Below are 22,395 nucleotides of genomic sequence, written 5' to 3' on the forward strand. Positions count from 1 at the left end.
TTGGGCCTTTGCTCCTAAAACACAGGTTCTTTCCTTTATATACCTATAAAGGCAGACACAAGGCCTATAATTTCTCCAATTTCTCCTAAACTTAAAAAGAAAACCTTTAATGTGGCATAATTTGTATACTATAAAATTCACCCATTCCATATGTACAATTCAATGATTTTTTAATACATCTACTGAGTTGTGCGACCATCACCATAATCTACTTTTAGAGGCCTTCCATCACCCCAAAGAGATCTCTCATATCATTTACAGTTAATCCCATTCCCAACCCCAGCCATAGGCAGCCATTAATCTACTTTCTATCTCTGTAGATGTGCTTCTGAGAACATTTAATATAAATGGAATAATACAATATGCGGTCTTTCCCATCTGGCCCTCTCCACTTAGCATAAGTCTTTGAGATGCATCCTTCTCCAAGGTTTCTGTGCCCTTCTGAGACTGCATCCTTTCCTGCCTGGTGTGCCGCCTGTGGTTGAGCCTTAAACCACTGTTCTCTTCATCTCCTGTGATTTTCAGTTTCTGACTTCTTCTTGCACCCCAACCCTGACTCGATTCTATTATCTGCCCTCTGACTGTGACATTCAGATTGCTACAGGCGATTAGAGAAGAAAGTCATAAACATGTCCAGACAGATGAACAGACAATGTGTGGCCTCCAACGTCAGCTGGGCCTTCAGACAGCCCGAGGTCCTTAACTTGTCTTTAGTTGGGTCCCTTGGCTATGTCCTTTAGAGACTGTTTTAAAAGTTGGCCTTTCTCTTCAAGCGACCTAATAATCTTCTATCCTCAATTAAAATAAAAAAAAAAGATGGTGCTCCTATATTAGAGAAAGAACTGGAGACTTCTAGGCATGAAATCCTACTTCAACGTCCTATAAAATTCACATCTGCAGACATGGGCCCTCACCTCCAGTTTCAGAGGGAGGGGTGTTTTTCTTCCTGTTATGGGTCACCTCTCCACCTGTGTCATGAGTCGATTCCCTTGTCCCTCCTCTGGACCTGGCTTCAAAGATTAGTTTCCCTCCATCCTATATTTTAAACCTATTCTGCTCCACTAAATCTCTTTCTCAATCCTTAAATATGCTCCAAACTCTCTGAATCCTAAAAAAAAAGATCTGTGGATCTTAGGTTTCTGAGAAGTGAAAGCCAGAGATGCAAATGAATGTGACAAGTACAAGAGGAGAGCTCTGGCATCATCACCTCCAACATTTTTTCTCTTTACCCTTGATATGTTGTTGGATTTCACAGTTCCGAACATCAACATATCTGCCCCACTAGCCCACATTTAAACCTAATGAAATCCTTCTATGTGTGTTTCCCCAGTTCGAATATGTAGGTTGGATCCGTTGTCACCATTGGCCATTTCGAAATAAATCTAGTTCTGATGATGCCTCCTACTTGGAGGCCCAAGATACAAGATGGAGATGATCACTAGTGCTCTTGTGGTTGAAGCAGGTACTTCAGGCCCATTGTTACCCACCATCATCCATCTAGGGATAAGGATCGTTACCTCCACCAGTCTTGGCAGCTTTGTCCTCACAGTCTACCTCCATCTTAAAAGAGATCTTTGTCTTTAAAATTAAGCGCATCTTGGAAAGCAAAATCCTTGGGAGGCACTTTTGAGAACATGGTGCACTCTGCCCAGAGAGTCCCTTCACGACTTGGCTTTGCTATACAAAGAATTGACCCATATATCTGCGGACCATGAGGTAGAGGCGGTGGGAGATCAAAAGAAGTAGACAGCCCCTTTTTTCTTGGAGGATATCACTCTCTGGCATAGAATTTGCATATAAAACAATCAGGGACTGATACGTTAATGAGATGCAAGGTAGTTGTGTAGCTCACCACGTAACTTCCCAAGTATTTTTGAGAAGAGAGATGTTAGTGTGAGCTAATGGAGTTTGGAGAGCTTGATGGAGAAATGGAGTGTACTTGTGGCCCTAAAGTATAGGACAGATGCAGATGAGCCTCAAGAAAACAGGAGTGACTTAGTGTGTGCGGTGGAGGTGGGAACACCAGCAAAAGAAAGACGTCAGCTAAAGTTTGCTAGGGGGACAATAAGAGAGTGAAGAAAAACTGCAATTCTTACAGGAATGAGGATGCTTTCTATCTTCTCCAGAAGAGGTTTCGAGGAGTTTTTAGGGTTCGGGAGAGAAATTTGTAAGGTGAAGGAGGTAATAAGAGACAACTTAGTGTTGGGTTTTCCTTACAATATTCGAGGTCACAGAGTGTCAACTCTCAACTCCATTTCCTTTGACCAGAACAACTCAAAGGGCAGAGGGGCAACCCTTGACCCAGGGCAGAACCCAGCATTAAGCTGAGGGCTGCCGTCTGATAAGATGTTTGCCTTTCAGAGAGCGGACTTGGCCATCTCCGCCATCACCATCACCCCGGAGAGGGAGAGCGTTGTGGACTTTAGCAAGCGGTACATGGACTATTCGGTGGGGATCCTAATCAAGAAGCCCGAGGAGAAAATCAGCATCTTCTCTCTTTTTGCTCCTTTTGATTTCGCGGTCTGGGCCTGCATTGCGGCAGCCATCCCTGTTGTTGGCGTGCTGATATTTGTGTTGAACCGGATACAGGCTGTGAGGGCTCAGAATGCCGCCCAGCCCCGACCCTCCACTTCAGCCACCTTGCACAGTGCCATCTGGATCGTCTATGGAGCCTTTGTACAGCAAGGTACCTTCCTGGTTTCTTGATATTGGAATATCCCCAGGGGCCCGAGAGAACTTGTCCATTGGCAAAGCTCTTACTTGCACTTTGCCAAAGTCATTTTAAATGCAATTTTATTTAATCTCTAGGCCAGTACTCATATCGTGCTGCACCCCATTTCTCTCTGAGTAATATCAGATTGAAATTAAATGAAATGACAACAAGGAGCTCAACGTCAATCCTGATTCTTCACTTTAGATAAAATTAGAGTTCTGCTTTGCACTTTCCTCCCCTCCTACATTAGATTGATTGTTATGCACGTGGGGTTGTCAGATGAAACTGTATCTTGCTTAAATTTGAAGTCATAATGGGAAAAAAAAAATCATGACTGTTTTGCAATCATCTACGCGGTACTCCAGCCATTCTTGAGATGCAGTCTCCTATCCCTGAGAAGTCTGAATAGCACTTGGGGAGTTAAGGATTATGCGATTTTGACCAGAAACGACAAATTGCAAAGTTCCTAATGTGAGCCTTGGCCTTGTTTGCACCTGGCAAAACATGTGTCACCTTCTGTGAGGTTGTATGAGAAGAGTCAGTGAAAAGCTTTCTTCCGATACCACATAAGGGACTAAGGAGCAATAATTGGCCTCAGAGAGGCAGCTTCTGACCGAAAGTCACATGCAATGATTTCTGAAAATCCTAGGGAAAAAAGTCATCTAGTGAAGGCTGAATATTAGTAACAGTGATATGGTACATCTTATTTCTGAGGTTTAAAAGAAAGCTAAGGAACCCTCCGGGTAGGAGGTTATTCTGTATTTACAGAATTCCTGAGACTACTCTATGTGAATTTGAAATTGGAAAGGGACCTCACATCAGGTTGCAGCCCAGGAAGTTCTCAACAGAGAGAGGTAGAACCTCCTAACTGGCAAATTTTGATATTCAGAACTCTATCTTTGGTGTTTTGACAAACATCACATCACTAAAAGGCCAGTCCTGGCTTTTCCATATTTTGTGGTCCTCCATTTCTTTCCAAGATTGGTGGTCTTAGGATTCTTTCCCAGGATTGTCACAGTCCCTCATAACCAGCTGACAGTCACTTCTCTGTTCCCCAACCCATCACCAGTAGTGGCTCCCTATGCCCAGCTGCAGGGCGGGACATTTACATGGGGAAGAACGTGAGAGCAGAAGCCCGAGACCAATCCATTTTGCTTGCCTCCTGCAGGTGGTGAGTCCTCAGTGAACTCCATGGCCATGCGCATTGTGATGGGCAGCTGGTGGCTCTTCACTCTCATCGTGTGCTCCTCCTACACAGCCAATCTGGCTGCTTTCCTCACAGTGTCCAGGATGGACAACCCCATAAGGTAAGATCCATTCCTCCTTCCAGATCTGGGACCGTTCAGTGCTCAGAGGCTGTAAAGAGAGGATGCAAACCTGTCCGGGCAGGACAGGGCTTAGATCCCTGATCTGAATTTGATGCATGAAGAGCTTCACTCCTGTTGTATTTTATTTCATGCGCAATTGAATAAATGTGTAAAGTCATTAATAATATTTCTCTGAACATTTAAATCCTGCTTGTAAGACTAATAAATCAAAAGATTAAAAATTAACAATTGAAATTTCCTCAGACGTTTAAACATTGATTACAAAATTATTTAATCAAAATTTTCTAAACATTTAATTAAAATTAATTAAAACCACAAGTCTAATATATTTTTGTAGTCTTCAAACACTTTAAAATTATTTTTAAAAACGCCGGTTATTACAGTGATTAGAAAACTTATTTCACTGATATTTATAAAATTATTAAAACCAAGGACTACAAGTATTTCTTCACTTTACCAAAATATTAAAAATATGACAAAAAAGAATTAGTTCAACATAGTGAAATATCTTGGAAATGGCTTTGTTTTATGATCAGATTCCCACATACTGAGTAAATTACAGAAGAACTTGGACATAGTGAACATATGCTGGAAATGTGGTTGCTGAAGTGATCAAAGGCACAGATCTATTCTGCCCTTCCTTGGGTACAATATCGGCTTCAATGTCACCTCTCACTTGATCCCTGATTGTGTTTTTTTGTGTCCCTGCCTTCAGTAATTTCTCCTTTAATTCATCATACTTGCCATCGTCGTATTGATTCGTTTCATCCATAGCGCTAATCAAGTCATCCATACTCGACTAGCCAGCTTCTATGGCTCCCAAATGCCATTTAAAAGAGTTCAGACTCCTTGACTAAGATTCAAAACTCAGTATGGTGCTATCGGGTGTTTTTTTTTTAGTTGACATTTTTATTGAGATAATCATAGATTCTCATGCAGTTGTGGGAAATAATGCAGAGAGGTCTTCTAATATCCTTTAACCAGTTTCCCCCAATGGTAACATTTTGCAAGACTTTAGTATCATATTATCACAACCAGGATATTGACTTTAATGCAATTGACTGATTCTGCTCAGATTTCTCCTCCTGTACCTGTACTCTTTTCTGTGTGTGTGCGTATGTGTGTGCATTTGGTTCTATACCGTCTTATCCCGTGTAGATTGTGTATCCCCATCACAGTAAAGATACTAAATAATTTTATCCTTACAAGGATTCTTTGTGTTGTGCTTTTGTAAGCACACCCACTTCATTCATACTTCTTCCCCTCCAGCCCTGTTCTTAACCTCTGGCAACCAGTAATGTGTTCTCCATTTCTAAAATTTTGCCATTTCAAGCATGTTATATAAGGAATCATACATTTTGGGACTGGCTTTTTAATTCAGCACAGTTCTAGAGATTCATCCAGGTTAGTGTGTGCATTAATAGTTCATTGCTTTCTGTTGCTCAGTAGTATCAGACGTACCACAGTTTGTGTAACGATTCACTCATTGCAGGACATCTGGGTTGTTTCTAGTTTTAGGTAATTATGAATAAAGCCACTATGAATATTTGTGAGTGGGTTTTTATGTGAAGGTAAATTTTCATTTATATGTGATATATATCCAAGAGTGCAATTGCTGGGTCGTGTGGTAATGGCATGCTGAGTTTTATAAGAAACTATCAAACTGTTTTATCCAAAGTGACTACCATTTTACATCACTGCTAGTGAAGTAGGAATGATCCTGTTTCTTTGCATCTTTGCCAGCATTTAGTGTTGTCATTGTTTTTATTTTACCATTGTGTTGGGCATAGAGTGATATCTCATTGTAGTTTTAATTTGCATTTCCCTAATGACTCCTTATGATGAACATGTTTTCAAGTGCTCAGTACTATTAATATATCCTCTTTGGTGAAATATCTGTTTATGTATTTTGCTCATTTCCTAATTGAATTGTTTATTACTGTTGAATTTTGACAGTTCTTTATGTATTTTAGATATTGGTTCTTTGCAAGATATGGGGTTTGCAAATATTTTCCCCCACTCTATAGTTTGTCTTTTGAATCTCTTAACAAGGTCTTTCACAGAGAAAAGTTTTTAATTCCTATGTGGTCCAATTTGTAAATCTGTTCTTTTGTGGAGCATGCTTTTGGTGTCACGTCTAAATCTTTACCTAGCCTTAGACTCTGAATATAATCTCCTATTTTTTCTTCCTATAAGTTTTGTAGTTTTACATGTTACATTTCAGCCCACAATCATTTTTTAGTTAATTTTTGTATAAGGTGTAAGATTTAGGTTGAGTTCTATTTTTTTTCCCGTCTATGGATATCAAATTACTCTAGCACCATTTATTAAAAAGGGTATTCTTCCTTCATTGAATTGCTTTTGTAATTTGTTAGAAATCAGTTGGGCATATTTGTGTGGGTCTCTTTCTGAGTCCTCTGCTCAGTTCCGTTGGTCTTTGTCTGTCCCTTTGCCAATACCACGCTGTCTTGATTACTGGAGCTACAGAGTAAACCTGACTTTGGACAGTGATTCCTCCCATTTTATTCTTCTCTATTAAGACTGTTGTAACTATTCTAGGACCTGCACCTTTCTGTACAAATTTTAGAATAAGCTTGTCTATGTCAATAAAAAAACTTTTCTGTGCTTTTGATAGGAATTCCATTAATTATAGTTGTGATTGCATTAAACCAATAGATCATAACTTGCTCAGAATATTTATCATGAATGGGTATTGGATATTATCAAATGCCTTTATTGCATGAGTTGACATGATCATATGCTTTCTCTTCTTTAGCTCGTTAATATTAGAGATGACGTTGATTGTTTTTCCAATGTTGTACACCTTGAATGAATCTTGCTTGGTCATGGTCTATGATTCTTTTCATATATTGTTGGATTCTATTTGCTGATATTCTGGTTGAGGAATTTTGCATCTAAATTCATGAGAAATATTTGTTTCTACTTTTATTTCTTGTGCTGTCTTTCTCTGGTTTTGATATCAGGGTAGCACTGGCCTCATGAAATGATTTAGGAAGACTTCCCTCGTCTTCTTTTTTCTGGAAGAGATTATGAAAAATTGGTGTTAATTCATGTTTAAATGTTTGGTGTAATTCTCCGGGGAAACCATCTAGACCTAGAGATTTCATAATTTGGAGATTTTAAATTATGAATTATTTTCTTCACAGTTCTAGGGCAATTCATATTGTCTATTTCATCTTCAAGACTAGTTGGTTTATATGGTTGTTCCTGTTTTCCATTTACTTGCTGATCTTCTCTCTAGTTGTTTTATCAGTTATTGAAAGTGGGATATTGAAGTCTCCACCTTTTTTTTGAGGAAGTGTCCATTTCTCCCTTCGATCAATTTGCTTCATATATTTTGGAGCTTTATTGTTATGTGTACATATGTTTATACTTGTAATTGTTATATATTCTTAGTGAATGACCCTTTTGTCATTATATAATGTCCTTGTTTGTCTCTCATAAAAATTTTTGTCTTAAAGTCTACTTTATCTGATATTAGTATAACCATTCCAGTTCTCTTTTGGTTATTGTTTGCACAGAATATTTTTTTCATCCTTTCAATCTTTCATCCATTCACACTTTCAATCTATTTGTCTTTGAATCTAAAGTGAGTCCCATCTATATAGCATACAATTAGATTATGTTTTTTAATCCATTCTACCAAGGTCTAGATTTTAATTGGAGAGTTTAATCTATATTTATTTATTATAGTTAGTGATAAGGAAGAACTCACTTCTGCCGTTTTGTTATATTTGTTTTCTATATGTCTTTCATCTTTTTTGTTCCTTATTTCCTTTATTGTTGCCCTTTTTGGGGTTATGTAGATATATTTTGCATACCATTTTAATTCCCCTGTGGTTTCTTTTACTATGTATTTTTTGAGTTATATTCTTAGTGGTTGCCCTAGGCATCACAATGAATATCTTAATTTATAATAATTTTCTTTGGATTAATGCCAACTTTAAAAGTATACAAAACTTTGCTCCTATATCACTCTGTTCCACTCCATCTCTGCCCTAACAACTCCCTTTTGAAGCTGTCTGATTTCTTCCTTTTCAGGAGGTAATTAAAACATTTTTCATCCAATTTGTTCAATGGATAGTCTTCTATATTCAGTTTTTAAATTGTTATTTTTATGATTTTTTTACTTATTGAATAGACTTCACAATTTGTTTAAAAACAACTATCTAGATATTAGAATATATTATTAAAATATATGTTTGTTGTTTTTTAATTTTAATTTTTAAAATTGTGGTAAAATATACTAACATAAATTTTATCATTTTAATCATTTTTAAGTATACAGTTGTGTCATTAAGTATATTTACATTGTTCTGCAAACATCACCACCATCCACCTATAGAATATTTCATCTTGCAAAACTGAAAGTTTATACAATACTCCCCATTCCTCACTTCTCCAGACCCTGGAAACCACCATTCTATTTTCTGTCTCTATGAATTTGACTACTTAGCATATCATCAAGTTTCACCATGTTGTAGCATGTGTCAGAATTTCCTCCCTGTATAAGGCTGAGTAGCATTTCATTGTATGCATATACCACATTTTGTTTATTCATTCATCTGTCAAGGAACACTGGGTTGCTTCCATCTTTTGGCTATTATTTAATAATGCTGCTATAAACATGTGTGTACAAATATCTGTTCAAGCCCTTGCTTTCGATACTTTTGGGCATATATCCAGGAGCGGCCTTCTGAATTATATGGTAATTCTATGTTTAATTTTCTTGAGGAAGTACCCTTATTATATTCCACAGCTGCTGCACCATTTCACATTCCCACCAGCAATGCACAAGGATTCCAGTTTCTTCACATTCTTGCCAACCCTTGTTTTCCATTTTGTTTTTGTTTCCGTAATAGTTATCTTAATGGGTATGAAGTGGTATCTCATTTTGGTGTTGATTTTCGGTTCCCTAACGATTAGTGATTTTGAGCATCTTTTCGGGTGTTTATTGGCCATTTGTGTTCTTTAGAGAAATGTCTATTCAAGTCCTTTGCTCATTTTACATTTTTTTGTTGTTGTTATTGAATTGTAGGACATTTTTATACATTTTGGATATTAATTCCCTATCAGATATATTATTTGCAAATATTTTCTCCCATTCCATGGGTTGCTTTTTTATTCTGTTGATAGTGTCCTTGGATGCAGATAAGTTTTAATTTTGATGAAGTCCAAATTTTGTTGTTGTTGTTGTTTTTGCCTTTACTTTTCCTGTCATATCTAAGAAATCATTGCCAAATCCAATGTCACGAAAATTTCCCAGTAAGTTTTCTTCTAAGAGTTTTATAGTTTTAGGTCTTATATTTAGATCTTTGATCCATCTTGAATTAATTTTTGTACATGGTGTAAGGTAAGGGTCCTACTTAATTCTTTTGCGTGAAGATATCTAGTTTTCCCAACACCATTTGTTAAAAAGACTGTCCTTTCCTCATTGCATACTCTTGACACCCTTGTTGAAAATCATTTGGCCATATGTGGGATAGTATTTCTGGGCTCTCTATTCTATTCCCCTTGTCTGGATGTCTGTCTTCATGCCAGTACCACACTGTTTTGACTACTGTGGCTCTGTAGGACATTTTGAATTCAGGAAATTTGAGATCTCCAAATTTGTTCTTTTTCAGGATTATTTTGGCTATTTGGGGTCCCTTGAGATTCCATATGAATTTTAGGATGGATTGTTCTGTTTCTTCAAAAACCATCATTGGAATTTTGTTAGAGATGGTATTGAATTTGTAGATTGCTTTAGGTAGTAGTGACATCTTTACAATATTGTCTTCCAATCCATGAACAGAGGATGTCTTTCCATTTATTTGTGTCTTTAATTTCTTTCAGGAACTGGAATTGTTTTTGCAATTTCTCCTTCAGGTTGTTATTCTTAATGTGTAGAAATGCAGCTAATTTTTCTGCATTGATTTTGTATCCTGCAACTTTGCTTAATTCACTTACTAGTTCTAATATGGGTGTGTGTGTGCACATGCGTGTGTGCACATGTCTAATTTTAAGGTTTTCTGCATATAAGGGTATATTGTCTGACAACACAGATACTTTTAATTTTTCCTTTCCAACTTATATATCTTTTATTTCTTTTTGTTGCCTAGTTGTCTGGCTGTGACTTCCAGTACTAGGTTGAATAGAAGCGGTGGAAGTGGGCATTCTTTTCTTGTTCCTGATCTTACAGGAAAGGCTTTTAGTCTTTCACCATTGGGTGAAAGCTTTGGGTTTCTCATATATGGCCTTTATTATATTAAGCTAATTTTCTTTTCTTCCTAACATGCTGAGTGTTTTTATCATGAGGGGGTGTTGAATTTTGTCAAATGCTTTACCTGCATTGAGATGATGGTGTGGCTTTTTTCTTCATTCTGTTAATGTAGTGCATTACATTGATGGATTTTTGTATGTTGAACCATTCTTGCGTTCCAGGAATAAATCCTGCTTAGTCATGGGGCATAATCCTTTTAATATGCTGTTGAATTCAGTTTTCTGGCATTTGTTGAGGATTTTTGCATCAATATTCCTCAGGAACATTCGCCTGCACTTTTCTTTTCTTATAGTCTTTTTTGGGCTTTGGTATCAGGGTGATGCTAGCCTCGTAGAATGAGTTAGGAAGTGTTCCCTCCTCTTGAATTCTTTTGCTAAGAGTTTGAGGAGGATTGCTATTCATTCTTCTTTAAATATTTGGTAGAGTTCTGCAGTGAAGCTGTCTGGTCCTGGACTTTTCTTTGTTAGGAGGTCTTTAATCGCTAATTCAATCTCCTTACTAGTTATAGGTCTCTTCAGGTTTTCTATTTGTTCAAGATTCAGTCTTAGCATGTTGTGTGTTTCTAGGAATTTGTCCATTTCATTTACATAATCCAATTTTTTGCATACAACTGACAAATATTATAATATAAATATATTTGATTTTACTTTTATCATGTCTACTGATGCATTCTAAATTGTTTTCGTGATGTTTAACATTCTATTACCATTATTATTATTATGGTTCCCCACTATCACCATTGGAAGTTAAACATCCTCTTTTAACCTCCAGTAGTTTCCTTTAGGCTGAGATATACATCCACTACTATTTCTCTTTCAGAATCAAGAGTAAAACCATATATTCACATATCTCTCCCTAAGTAAGATGGTACTAGAATATCTTTTTATCCTCCTTTCCTTCCACTTATGCAACCATTTTTTGTTGATAAAACATGAGATTTTAGACTTAGTGTACTATGGTTCTTTATTTTCTTCTTCTTTTTAAAGATATTTTATTTTTTCTCTAAGATATATATTCGGCATTTTCATTCTTTTGTTTTATCTCATCCATATTTATAGTCATTATTTGGACTGAATTCTATGTTCCGGTGGTTTCAATGTTTGTTGATTGTCTCTTTATTCTATGACAACCATTGTTTATTTATTTATTTTAATGAGTTTTTGTTCAACTAGAGTAGCTCTTTGAGCAATGTACCTAACAAGAGTTGTGTATTTTCTGAGAGCATATCTGAGAATCTTTTTCTGTTGCATTCACAGATGAATTAAAACTTATCTGGGTATAATATTCTTGTTTCACATGTTTTCTCCTTAATAGTCTATAGAATTTGCCCCATTGCCTGAATTCTATAGAATTTGCTCCGTTGCTCTTCCTGTATGTAATCCTTTAGAGAAGCCCCATTCACCTCCTCTTCGTCCTCTCCTCTTTCCTTTCCTCTCTTCCCTTCTTATTCTTCCCTCTTTTTCTCCATCTCTGTCTTCTCCCTCCTCACCTCCCTCTTCCCTTTCTCTTCCCCTCTTCCTCCTCTCTCCCCCATTCTTCTTCTCATCCTTCGTGTTCCTCCTTCTCCTTTAATCCTTCCTCCTCCTTCTCCCTCCCATTCCTCTGTCTTCACCTCCTCCCTTTCCTTGTCACTTTCCTCTCCCCTTTCTCCTCCTTCTTCTCCTCCCCTTCTTCTTTCTCCTCTCTCTCCTCCCCACTGTTCTTCCTTCTTCCTTCTCCTCCATGTCTTCCTCGTCCTCATTTTCCACTTTTTTCTTGTCTGCCCTCTTGTCATCCTCCTCCTCCTCTCATTCTCTTTCACTTCTCCCTCCTTCTGATCCTTTTTCTCCTTCTTTTTCTATTATCTTTCTCCCCTTCTTATTTTCCTTTCCTCCTCCACCACTCCTCCTTTCTTATGCTTTCTTCTTTGTAACTAAGTTTAATAATAGCTTTGAATTAAAAATCTGCCATCAATATTTAATAAGGAGTTGACCTATATGTCATTAATTATGACTAGAATTCTCCTTTTTACATGCAAAAAGAAACTTGCACTTTAGCTCAATAATTTTGTCATCTATTAGGTATTTCCTCATCTATTAAATCTTTCCTATTTATCTTTGTCTTGTTTCCAGGAACATTAACTTTTCACGTGTTGGTGCTATGAGTCCTCCATTTCTGTTGTACTCTCTTTGATTATTTTTAATTTATTATCCTTTTCCTTTTCATTCTAGGAGAGTCTCCCGCATTTCTGATTAGATTTTCTCCAGTGTTCATAGACTTTTCAACAATGTTAATGAATGTATAAATTCTACCTGTATGCTTTTATTTCTCTTTCATTCTTTCTTCCTCCCACTCTGTTAGTACTTTTTTATTTCTCAGTCACTCTTTATGGATTTTATTTTAATTTTTTGTTATAAAGAGTCCTTCCTATAGTGAATTATACCTACAGAAAAACAAATATTCTTAAAATTTTACTTTATTTTTGAACAATATGTTTTTAGTATCTTTAATGAGATATAATATAAATGTATCTATACATCATTTCTTTCATGCTGAATCTTTTCTTTATGCCCCCATGTTGTGGTTTTTTGCTGTTTAGTTTGCTCTTGCTAGATTCTGGAGAACCCTTCCATAGACAAATAGATAGAGTCTCCTTGGATCTCCTAATAGTACACCTGGCTGCAAGTAGAATCGTCCTCTCAGATTCTAACCTGGCTTGTAAGTGGAGGTGAGGACTGTCATATAAATTCCCATTACCAGTCCTGGGCCTTAGTGGGAAATTTTCCCTTTTGAATTTTTGCCCTACTGATAAAGTTTCTGTTTCTAGAATTCTGATTGATCCAGCACCTACAACAGTAAGAAAAGCCACAGTATATCTTGTTTTTTAACCTCCTTTCTGGCCTTGCTATTCTCCATGTCAGAGACAAACACCAGTAAACTGAGGTTTTTGCATGCTGTACCCTGCAGAGCCCAGAGGAATCCAGGGGCCTTCCATTGTTGAACTGTTTGTCTATGTAGATAGAAAAGGAAATCCACTGAGATGATGCACTTTCAAAGCAAAATGAATCCGTGTCTCCTATTGCTGTCTCCCACTAATTTCTGCCTTCTTCTCAAAATATTTGGTAAGTTGGTAGCATCCTTCCCTAGGTTCATGATACATGATTCTCTATAGTTTAAAACAATCACCTGGTAATTTCAGTAGGTATCTGGAAGGCTGAATGATGGATATCTGTCTTCTCTTTATCAATCTATCTTTCTTATTCATCCAAATGATCTTCAACCTATACATTTCAAGCTAATGTAAAACCATTCAATAATGATGGCAGTTCCCATTATAAATGTTCATACTTACCATCCATATAAATGTCCTAGTCTTTGGAACCTATAGATTTATTTAAAACACATACAAAAGTCTGGTATCCAAGAGAGACTGAAATTTTCTGGAGAACAAGAGACGTACTTAGCAACTAACTTAAGCAATTTTTACCTTTCTCATTTGGAGTGGGTATGAGGTACATTCAGGGAGGAGGGCCTATCTCACTTACAGTTCACTGAAAATGTCTCAAAATGTTGTAATTACTTTCATCTCCATTACTATTACGAATAGATCTTCCCCTGTTATCATGATGAAAGCAGAGTCGTTTGAAAAAGGTGGCATCAGCAGGTGGTTTGGCACTGCAGGCATCATTGCCCTGTATTGAGGAAATGCTTTGGCTAAAAATCCTAGGTGAGGGGCTGGCCCAGTGGCATAGCAGTTAAGTTCGCATGCTCCGCTTTGGTGGCCCGGAGTTTGTGGATTTGGATCCCTGGCGTGGACCTACATACTGCTCATTAAGCCATGCTGTGGAGGTGTCCCACATACAAAATAGAGGAGGATTGGCACAGATGTTAGTGCAGGGCCAATCTTCCTCACCAAAAGAAAATAAAAAAGAAAAATCCTAGGTGAGTAACACCCTATGTTCAGAGGCATCACATTTGGCCTAGTGGCACCTTTTGGAGGGCAGAAGCACAGTGCCACAACTGGGAGAGATACCAGAGTGTAGTTGTAATGAGCATAGACACTGAAGCTTGATTGCTGGGTTTCAGATCCTCTCTCTCCCACTTACTGGGTGTGTGATCTTGAGAAAATTACCTAATCTCTCTGTACTTTACTTTTCTCATCTGTACATAGGGGTAAGAATAGCATCTATCTCATAGGGCTATTGGAGGAGATTAACCAACACTTGTTAGAGTTTAGAATATTACCTGGCCTGTAGAAAGAACCATATAAGGATAGATACTATTGTTGTTTTGACAAGGACCTTGCTACTCCAAGAAATAGCTCTGAGGTTTGGAGTCCTGGATTGAGGAAAAAGCAGCCTGACTAGGAGCTGTGGGAGAGAAGATGACAGTCTAGGAAGTAGGCAGCTCTGTTGGGGTATTGCCACCAGCTCGCTGGATGACATTAGTCACTTGACCTTTCTGATTCTTAGTTTCTATATCTGTAAAATGAGGAGGTTGGTGTAATTGGCCTAGTCATGGCATTTAAGATGATGTTTCTCTGTTTATTGAATTTGGAAATATCAAATTTGTAAATTAAAAGTGAACAAATGCTTCCTACAGATAAATTCTTGTGTTCAGCGAGGGAAGGATAAGCAATCCATAATAAGAGCTTTGTCTTCTGCCCGCACACCTACAAAATTTCAGAGGGGAAAATAAAAAGACTGAGCTCACCGGCAGTCTGCTTATCCCCAGGCAGTTTTCCTACCAATCTTTTCTTTACCAATCAAGGTAGAGAAATAGCCTTTAGTAACACAAAACTTGCTATAAACTTTTGATTTTAAATATTGTATCATTATTTGCAGTCTTAGGATAAACTGAAAATCTAGGTGCCCTTGGGTTTGGTGGTGAATGCTTAGATACAACACCAAAAGCGTAATTACTAAAGGAAAAAATTGGTAAATTGGGCTTCATTAAAATGAAAAACTTCTGTGACAAAGACGCTATTAAGAGAATGAGAAGACAAGTCACAGATTGGGAGAAAAGCTTTGCAAAATACATATCAAATAAAGGATTAATATCTAAAATATACAAAGAACTCTTAAAATTAAACAGTAAGAAAATGACCCATTTTAAAAATGGGCAAAAGATCTGAACATACGTGTCACCAGAGAAGATATACATATGGTAAACAACCGTATGCAAAGATGATTAATATTGTATGTCGTTAGGGAATTGAAAAATAAAACAACGTTAAGATACCATGACACACCCGCTAGAATGGCCACAATGCAAAACACTGACACCACCAAATGCTTAGGAAGTGGAGCAACAAGAACTCTCATTGCCAGTGGGAATTCAAAAAGATATGGCCACTTTAGAAGAAAGTTGACAGGTTCTTACAAAACTAAACATACTCTTACCATATGATCCAGAAGTCACATTCTGTAGTGTTTACCCAAATGAATTGAAACCACATATTCACACAAAAACCTGCATAAGAGTTTTTATAGCAGCTTTACTTGCAATTGCCATAACGTGGAAGCAACCAAGATATCCTTAAAGAGGTGAATGGATAAATAAACTAGATTGCATCCGGGCAATGGAATTTTACTCAGTGCTAAAAAGAAATAACAACTATCGAGCCATGAAAAGACATGGAGGAACCTTAAATACAAATCAACAAATAAAAGGTTTATGATAGATCAATAAATAAATATTTAGATGTATTTCTAAATTATTTATATAAATATGTATATATATAGAGAGAGAAGAGGAGGATATATATGGGTTTTCCTAAGACCTATGTCAGTTTTAAGATATATTTGTGGATAAAATGGGGAAAATTATGAATTGGAAAGGACTAGTTATCAATGAGGCCAAATAAAGCCAACTTACCAATTTTTTCTTTTATTGATCATGCCATTGGTATTATATCTAAGAAGTCACAGCCAAACCTGAGATGGATCACTTGCTCTTTGCTGACTGAACTTAAAGCCTGCTTACACATGGATCATTGTCAATTTGGATGTAAGGATTCTAATTTTTAAATTAATATGTAGATAAGGACATTGAAGAGGAATTATAAACAGTTGGGTATGACCTGAATTTGCCTCACAAGCTTGTTTTTTCTTTTGGCAGCATCATGTTTTAAATATTTAAATTTGAATGACTTTGGTGGTGCTAGCACTCTTCAGGTTGCCTCTGGTCCGTCTATCCTCTGTTTTATTACTAAACGTGCTGGCTTCACACTCTCACGTACCCACCTTCCACCATCAAGTCACTGAAGTTGGTAACCTGTGGCATAGAAGACCTGAATGACTCTGCGAGTTAGCGAGACCTATACATCCTTGCCATTCAAAGCGTGGCACACAGAACAGCATTGCTGTCATAAATTAGAACTTCAGGCCTCATCTCAGATCTTCTGGATCAAAATTTGTATCTAACTAAGTCTCCAACTGATTTTTACTCATATTAAAGTTTGGAAAGCACTGCCTTTGATTGGAAAAAATGATCTATAAAGTTCTAGTAGCCTGAAGGGATTGGCTGCATCTAACAAATGCATTTAAACAGAGCTATGGATCAGTCCCTGCCTTTGGGGCACCACAGGCTGGTGTGTAGCTCTCTTAAGACGCATTTGTTAGATGCAGCCATTAATATGGTGCATATTAATGGTACTGATGAAAAATAATATGGACTTTCTCTACACGCTACAATGGAATAACAGATATCTGATTAGACCTCCCATCATTAACAACATAAAACTGGAAGAAATATGCTGTCTACAAGCATTTTAAGCAGGAAGTTACAGGTGGATTGAGAAGGAAGGTAAAAGATATACCATGCAGACGTAAGCATAAGAAAGCTGATGAGGAGCTCCCAATATGAGACAAAGTGGGCTTTATGCTGTAGAGTATTACAAGGGATAAAGAGGGACATTACGTAATGATAAAAGGAGCAATTGCACCACAAAGACAATTCTAAATATGTATGCACCTAATGAAGCATCAAAGTTTATGAGTTAAAATTTGACAAACCTAATGGGTGAAATAGAAAAATCTAAAATAATCCAAATATTAACTACATTCTCTTAGAAATTGACATAAGAAGTAAACAAAAGACCAGTAAGCCTATAGAAGATCTAAACAACACTATCAACCGACTTGACATGATTGACATTTATAGAACACAACACCCAACAATTGCAGAATACACATTCTTTTCAGTATGCATGGATCAGCCACCAAGGCAGCTCATTCATTGGGCCATAGAGTCAAATCTCAATAAATTTCAAAAGAGTAAATTCTTCCAAAGTATGTTCTGTCACTGTAATTACATTAAATTAAAAGCCAATAAAAATAAACAATCTAGAAAATCCCTAGTGAATTTTAAATATCATAATTCTAAACCTATGGGTCAAAGAAAGAAATCACAAAAGAAAGGTAAAAAAACTTTCTAAGTGATAATAAAAACACAACACATCAAAGTTTATGGAATCAGCTAAAATCGTGCTTAGAGGAAAGTTTATAGCTTCAAATGCCTATATAAGAAACAAAAAATTCTTAAATTCAAGATTCTTAGTTTCCCCCTTTAAAAGATAGAAAAATAAGAAAAAGCTAAACTCAAAGTTATTTTTAAATAAAGAACTAGAATATGTATAATAGCATAGAAAATTAGCAAAGTCAAAAGTTGGTTGTTTGATAAGTTTAATAAAATTGATAAACCCCAAGCAAGACTATCAAGAAAAATAGGTGAGAGAAAACTGAAATTATCAATCTCAGGAATGAGTATGGGGGTTTCATTACAGATCTTTTAGACATTAGAAGGATAATAAGACAATATTATGAACAACTTTCTGCCAACAAATTCAACAACTTAGATGAAATGGATAAATTTATTTAAAAACACAAGTTATAAAAACTGAATAAAAAAGAGAAAATCTGGATATAAATCTGTTAAAGATATTGGATTTGTAAGCCTCACCACAAATGAAATTCCAGGCCCAGATGGCTTCACTGGTGAATTCTCTCCAACGTTCAAAGAGATAGCAGTCATTGTAAACTCTTTCAGAAAATAGAGGAGGAGAAAATGTTTTTTAATTCATTTAATGAGACTGGCATAAATCTGATACTAAAAGCCAAAAAAGACATTAGAAGAAAAGAATGTTACTGGTTAATATCTTTCATGAACTTAACTTTTAACATCCTCAATGTAATAGTAGCAGATAGAATCCAGCCATCTATAAAAAGGATAATACATCATATTCAAGTGGAGTTTTATCCACTTGGTTACAGCACCCATTCATGATTCTAAGATAAATAAATAGCAGGCACAGACAGAGAACTGACTACTAACAATATACTTAATGATGACATCTTGACTGCTTTTCCCCCAACATTGTATTGCAGGTCCTTGTCTGACCAACAAGCAATAAAAGAAATAAAACGTGTACAGACTTGAAAGGGAGAAGTAACATTGTCTTTATTTTCTGATGATGTGATGGTCTTTGGAGAAAATCCTAACAATTTTTTAATAAAATTAAATCTAGTAAATAAATCTTCATAGGTTGCAGGAAACAAAGTCACTATACAAAAATCAGTTGTATTTTCACATACTAATAACCAACAACTTGAAAACAAAATAAAAAAATAACAATAACAACAAAAGCATAAAATTCTTAGGAACGTATTTTTAAAAGATGTGTAAGAATTATACCCTTAGGGGAAAACTTAGTGGAAAAGGTTGCCAAGAGAAGCTAAAGAGGATTTAAATAAATGGAGAGATATCCAATATTCATGGATTGGAATCCTTTATATTGTTAAGATGGTAAATCTTCGTAACTGAAATATAAATTCAATGCAATCCCCATGAAAATCTTAGAAGACTTTTTTAAAAGTAGAACTGGAAAAACTTGTTCCAGGAAAATTATCTATAAATGCAAAGGATTTAGAATGGGGAAAAGAATTTTGAAAAATGAAGAACAAAGTTGAAAGTTCAGCACTGCTTGATTTCATGACTTTCTACAAAGCTGTTGGGGCATTCTTCATGCCCTCTGTGTGTCTAACTTTATCTTATTTCTCAAAGCTCTTGATTCCCAGGCTTCTCTGTGTTCCTCAAAGATCACAGGTAGTTTCATGCTCTGTGGCCTTCACTCAAGCTAGTCCATATTTTTGGAACAGTCTTCTCTCCTTTTTCCCTAGCCAACGCTGACTCATCCTTCAAGTTTCTGCTCACATGTCACCTCTTCACAGTAGCCTTCCTGGATACACCTGAGTTTAAATCACCCTTTTCTATTTTTCTCTTTCATAGACTCCAGTACTTTTCTTTCTTAGCAATTATCACATTGTGTAACTATTCATTTTTGTGTTTACTTTTTGTTTAATATGCATCCATCCTTCTAGATAATAAACTCTATGGTTCTGGGGACTGAGTTTGTTTGCCCCCCATTGTGTAACAATTCTTAGCACAATGACTGACACAGCTCAGCTGCCATAACAAAAGACCATACCCTGGGTGGCTTAAACAACAGGAATTTATTTCTCACAGTTCTGGGGGCTAGGTGCTGGCAGATTTGGTTCCTGGTGAGACCCTTCTTCTTGGCTCGCAGATGCTCACCTTCTCTCTGCTGTGTCTTCATGTGGTGGAGAGAGAGGGAGCGCTGGTCTCTCTTCCTATTATTAACTCACTAATCCCATCCTGGGGGCCCCACTCTCATGACCTCATCTGAACCTAATTACCTCCCAAAGGCACCCCCTCCCAATACCATCACATTGGGAGTGAGGACTTCAGCATGTCAATTTGGGGGGACACAGCCATTCAGTGTGTATACCCAATATGTATGTTAAGTGGACGAATTAATTATTGAAGGCAGATTTGTTCTTTTTGGTCCATATGTAGAAAATTAAGAACTTTTGGCAGGACAATTCAAGATACAGGGTTTAGCTTAGAAAAATAAAGGTCTTTTCTTGGCGTCAGACCTGTCTGAAGTTGAGTGAACACCTTCGGGAGGTGACCAATTGCATGTCCCCAGAAGTCTGCAATAGGTGGGAATCATGACTGTCACTCCTAAACTCTGAAGTCACGTCTGCTGTGTTTCCTGTTCTTTGGGTCACACTCCATTTATAGCTCTGTATGCATGGAAGGAGTTGACTTTCTTGTTTTGTTGCTTTGGTTTTTTCTCTGTTTGTTTTTATCTTGAGGGCAAATACTTATGTTGGGTATACACATCGATCTCCTGCTGGGCAAAGTGGTGGCAGGACACCGTTTCCTAAAGGTAAAATTGGAGATTTTCCACGTCTTTTGATTTTTTCATCCTTTTTATTCCTCTCTTGCTCCTGTATTCATGGGTCCATTAGAATCACATGAAATGCAGTTTGCAGTCTGTGTACTGTTTCACATTTGAACCATGAGATTCATGAGTTGAAAAGCTCCAGATTTTATAACTGTGATAAGTCATCCATATACACAAACTGGCCATAGAATTTGTATTCCTGCTCAGGCTTGTGAATGTACAATACGTTAGCAAAAATTACATAATTCAAGAGAGCTGTGTTAACAAGGGGCAGACATATTGAGCAACTCCTGTGATGGACTGCATGCCCGCTTCTCTCCTGTCCCGTCTAGAGCTATAGCATCTGTTTGTGATAAAAACATCGAAGGCCTGGAGTCCAGCCCTAACGAAGTGTGGAGACAGGGCTTCCACAGGCCTCCTCTGTGGACTGGTCCAGAAGGTGACCCTCCTCTACGGCTAGCCTAAAGTGACATGCCCAAGGTGCCAGAAGACCTCAAATTGGTATTTCTCCCACCTCTTTTTTTTTTTTTTTTTTTTTTAAATAATAGGCTATTTTCTTGAATGGTTTTAGGTTTACAGGAAAGTTGAGTGAAAAGTGCGGAGAGCTCCCATGTAAATTTCCTACCAAATTTCTCCTATTATCAACATTTTACATCAGTGTGGTACATTTGATGAGCCAACATTGATATATATTATTCTTAACTACAGGTCATAGTTTACTTAGAGCTCATTTGTTGTGTTGTATATTACATAGATTTTGATAAATGTGTAATAACATGTATCCACCATTACAGCAGCGTACAAGAGAGTTTCACTGTACTGAAAATTCCCTGTGTTCCACCTATTCATCCCACCGTCTCTTTCCTCGAATATTAATTTTAACTAAGCAGAAACTGGGACCACTCAAAACACCTATCAGTTCCACACTCTCCAGAACTATTCTGTTAATAGATTAAATCCATTTTACCTCCTAAATCTCTCTAACATCTGTCATTTCTATATTCTGTCTGCCATATCCAGTCCCAATGACCATTTAGTTTATTACAACACTCTTCTGACTTCCTTTTTTCTCTCCTCTTTCACTCCTTCAAACCTTTCTCCATATTGCCAACAGAAACATTTTTGTAAAATAAATTCTAATCAAGTTAGTCCCTTGCTTTTAAATCGTCAGTGGTTCCCCATATCTTTCAGGTTAAAATTCCGCTTCCTTAGCACAGCATCTTCACCTGAGCTTGGCCACCTTCCCAGCTTTAATTTTATAACTATGTGTATGTTCTTTTCTGCCTCAAATTGCTAAGCCTTGGTGGGCATCTAGATGTACTTCCTGTACCTAGCTAGTTTAAGAGTTGAATTTTTCAAGGTACAGTTTTTTTTTTACTACGTACTTTGTTTTTTTGTTTTTTTGTTTTTTTTTAAAGATTGGCACCTGGGCTAACATCTGTTGTCAATCATCTCTTTTTTTAAAGATTTTTAAAATTTTTTTCCTTTTTCTCCCCAAAGCCCTCCAGTACATAGTTGTATATTCTTCGTTGTGGGTCCCTCTAGTTGTGGCATGTGGGATGCTGCCTCAGCATGGTTTGATGAGCAGTGCCATGTCCGCGCCCAGGATTCGAACCAACGAAACACTGTGCCACCTGCAGCGGAGCATGTGAACTTAACCACTCGGCCACGGGGCCAGCCCCCAATCATCTTTTTTTTTTTTTTTTCCTCTTCTTCTTCTCCCCAAAGTCCTCCAGTACATAGTTGTACATTCTAGCTGAGGGTACCTCCAGTTGTGGCATGTGGGACACTGCCTCAGCATGGCTTGATCAGCGGTGCCATG

At 37.1% G+C, this 22,395-nt stretch overlaps 1 protein-coding gene across 3 annotated transcripts in view; it reads left to right on the forward strand.

Annotated features, from left to right (window-relative positions):
* Positions 1-22,395, forward strand: part of GRID1 (glutamate ionotropic receptor delta type subunit 1) — a 670,463-nt gene that overhangs the window by 559,655 nt on the left and 88,413 nt on the right. For all 3 annotated transcript variants that reach the window (XM_023648767.2, XM_023648771.2, XM_070265586.1), the window contains 2 exons: positions 2,362-2,686; positions 3,882-4,020. In XM_023648767.2, coding sequence (XP_023504535.1) covers positions 2,362-2,686; positions 3,882-4,020 — 464 coding nt within the window. The remainder of the gene's footprint in view (positions 1-2,361; positions 2,687-3,881; positions 4,021-22,395) is intronic.

This window comes from Equus caballus, chromosome 1 (assembly GCF_041296265.1).
Source record: "Equus caballus isolate H_3958 breed thoroughbred chromosome 1, TB-T2T, whole genome shotgun sequence".
Taxonomy (NCBI): domain Eukaryota; kingdom Metazoa; phylum Chordata; class Mammalia; order Perissodactyla; family Equidae; genus Equus; species Equus caballus.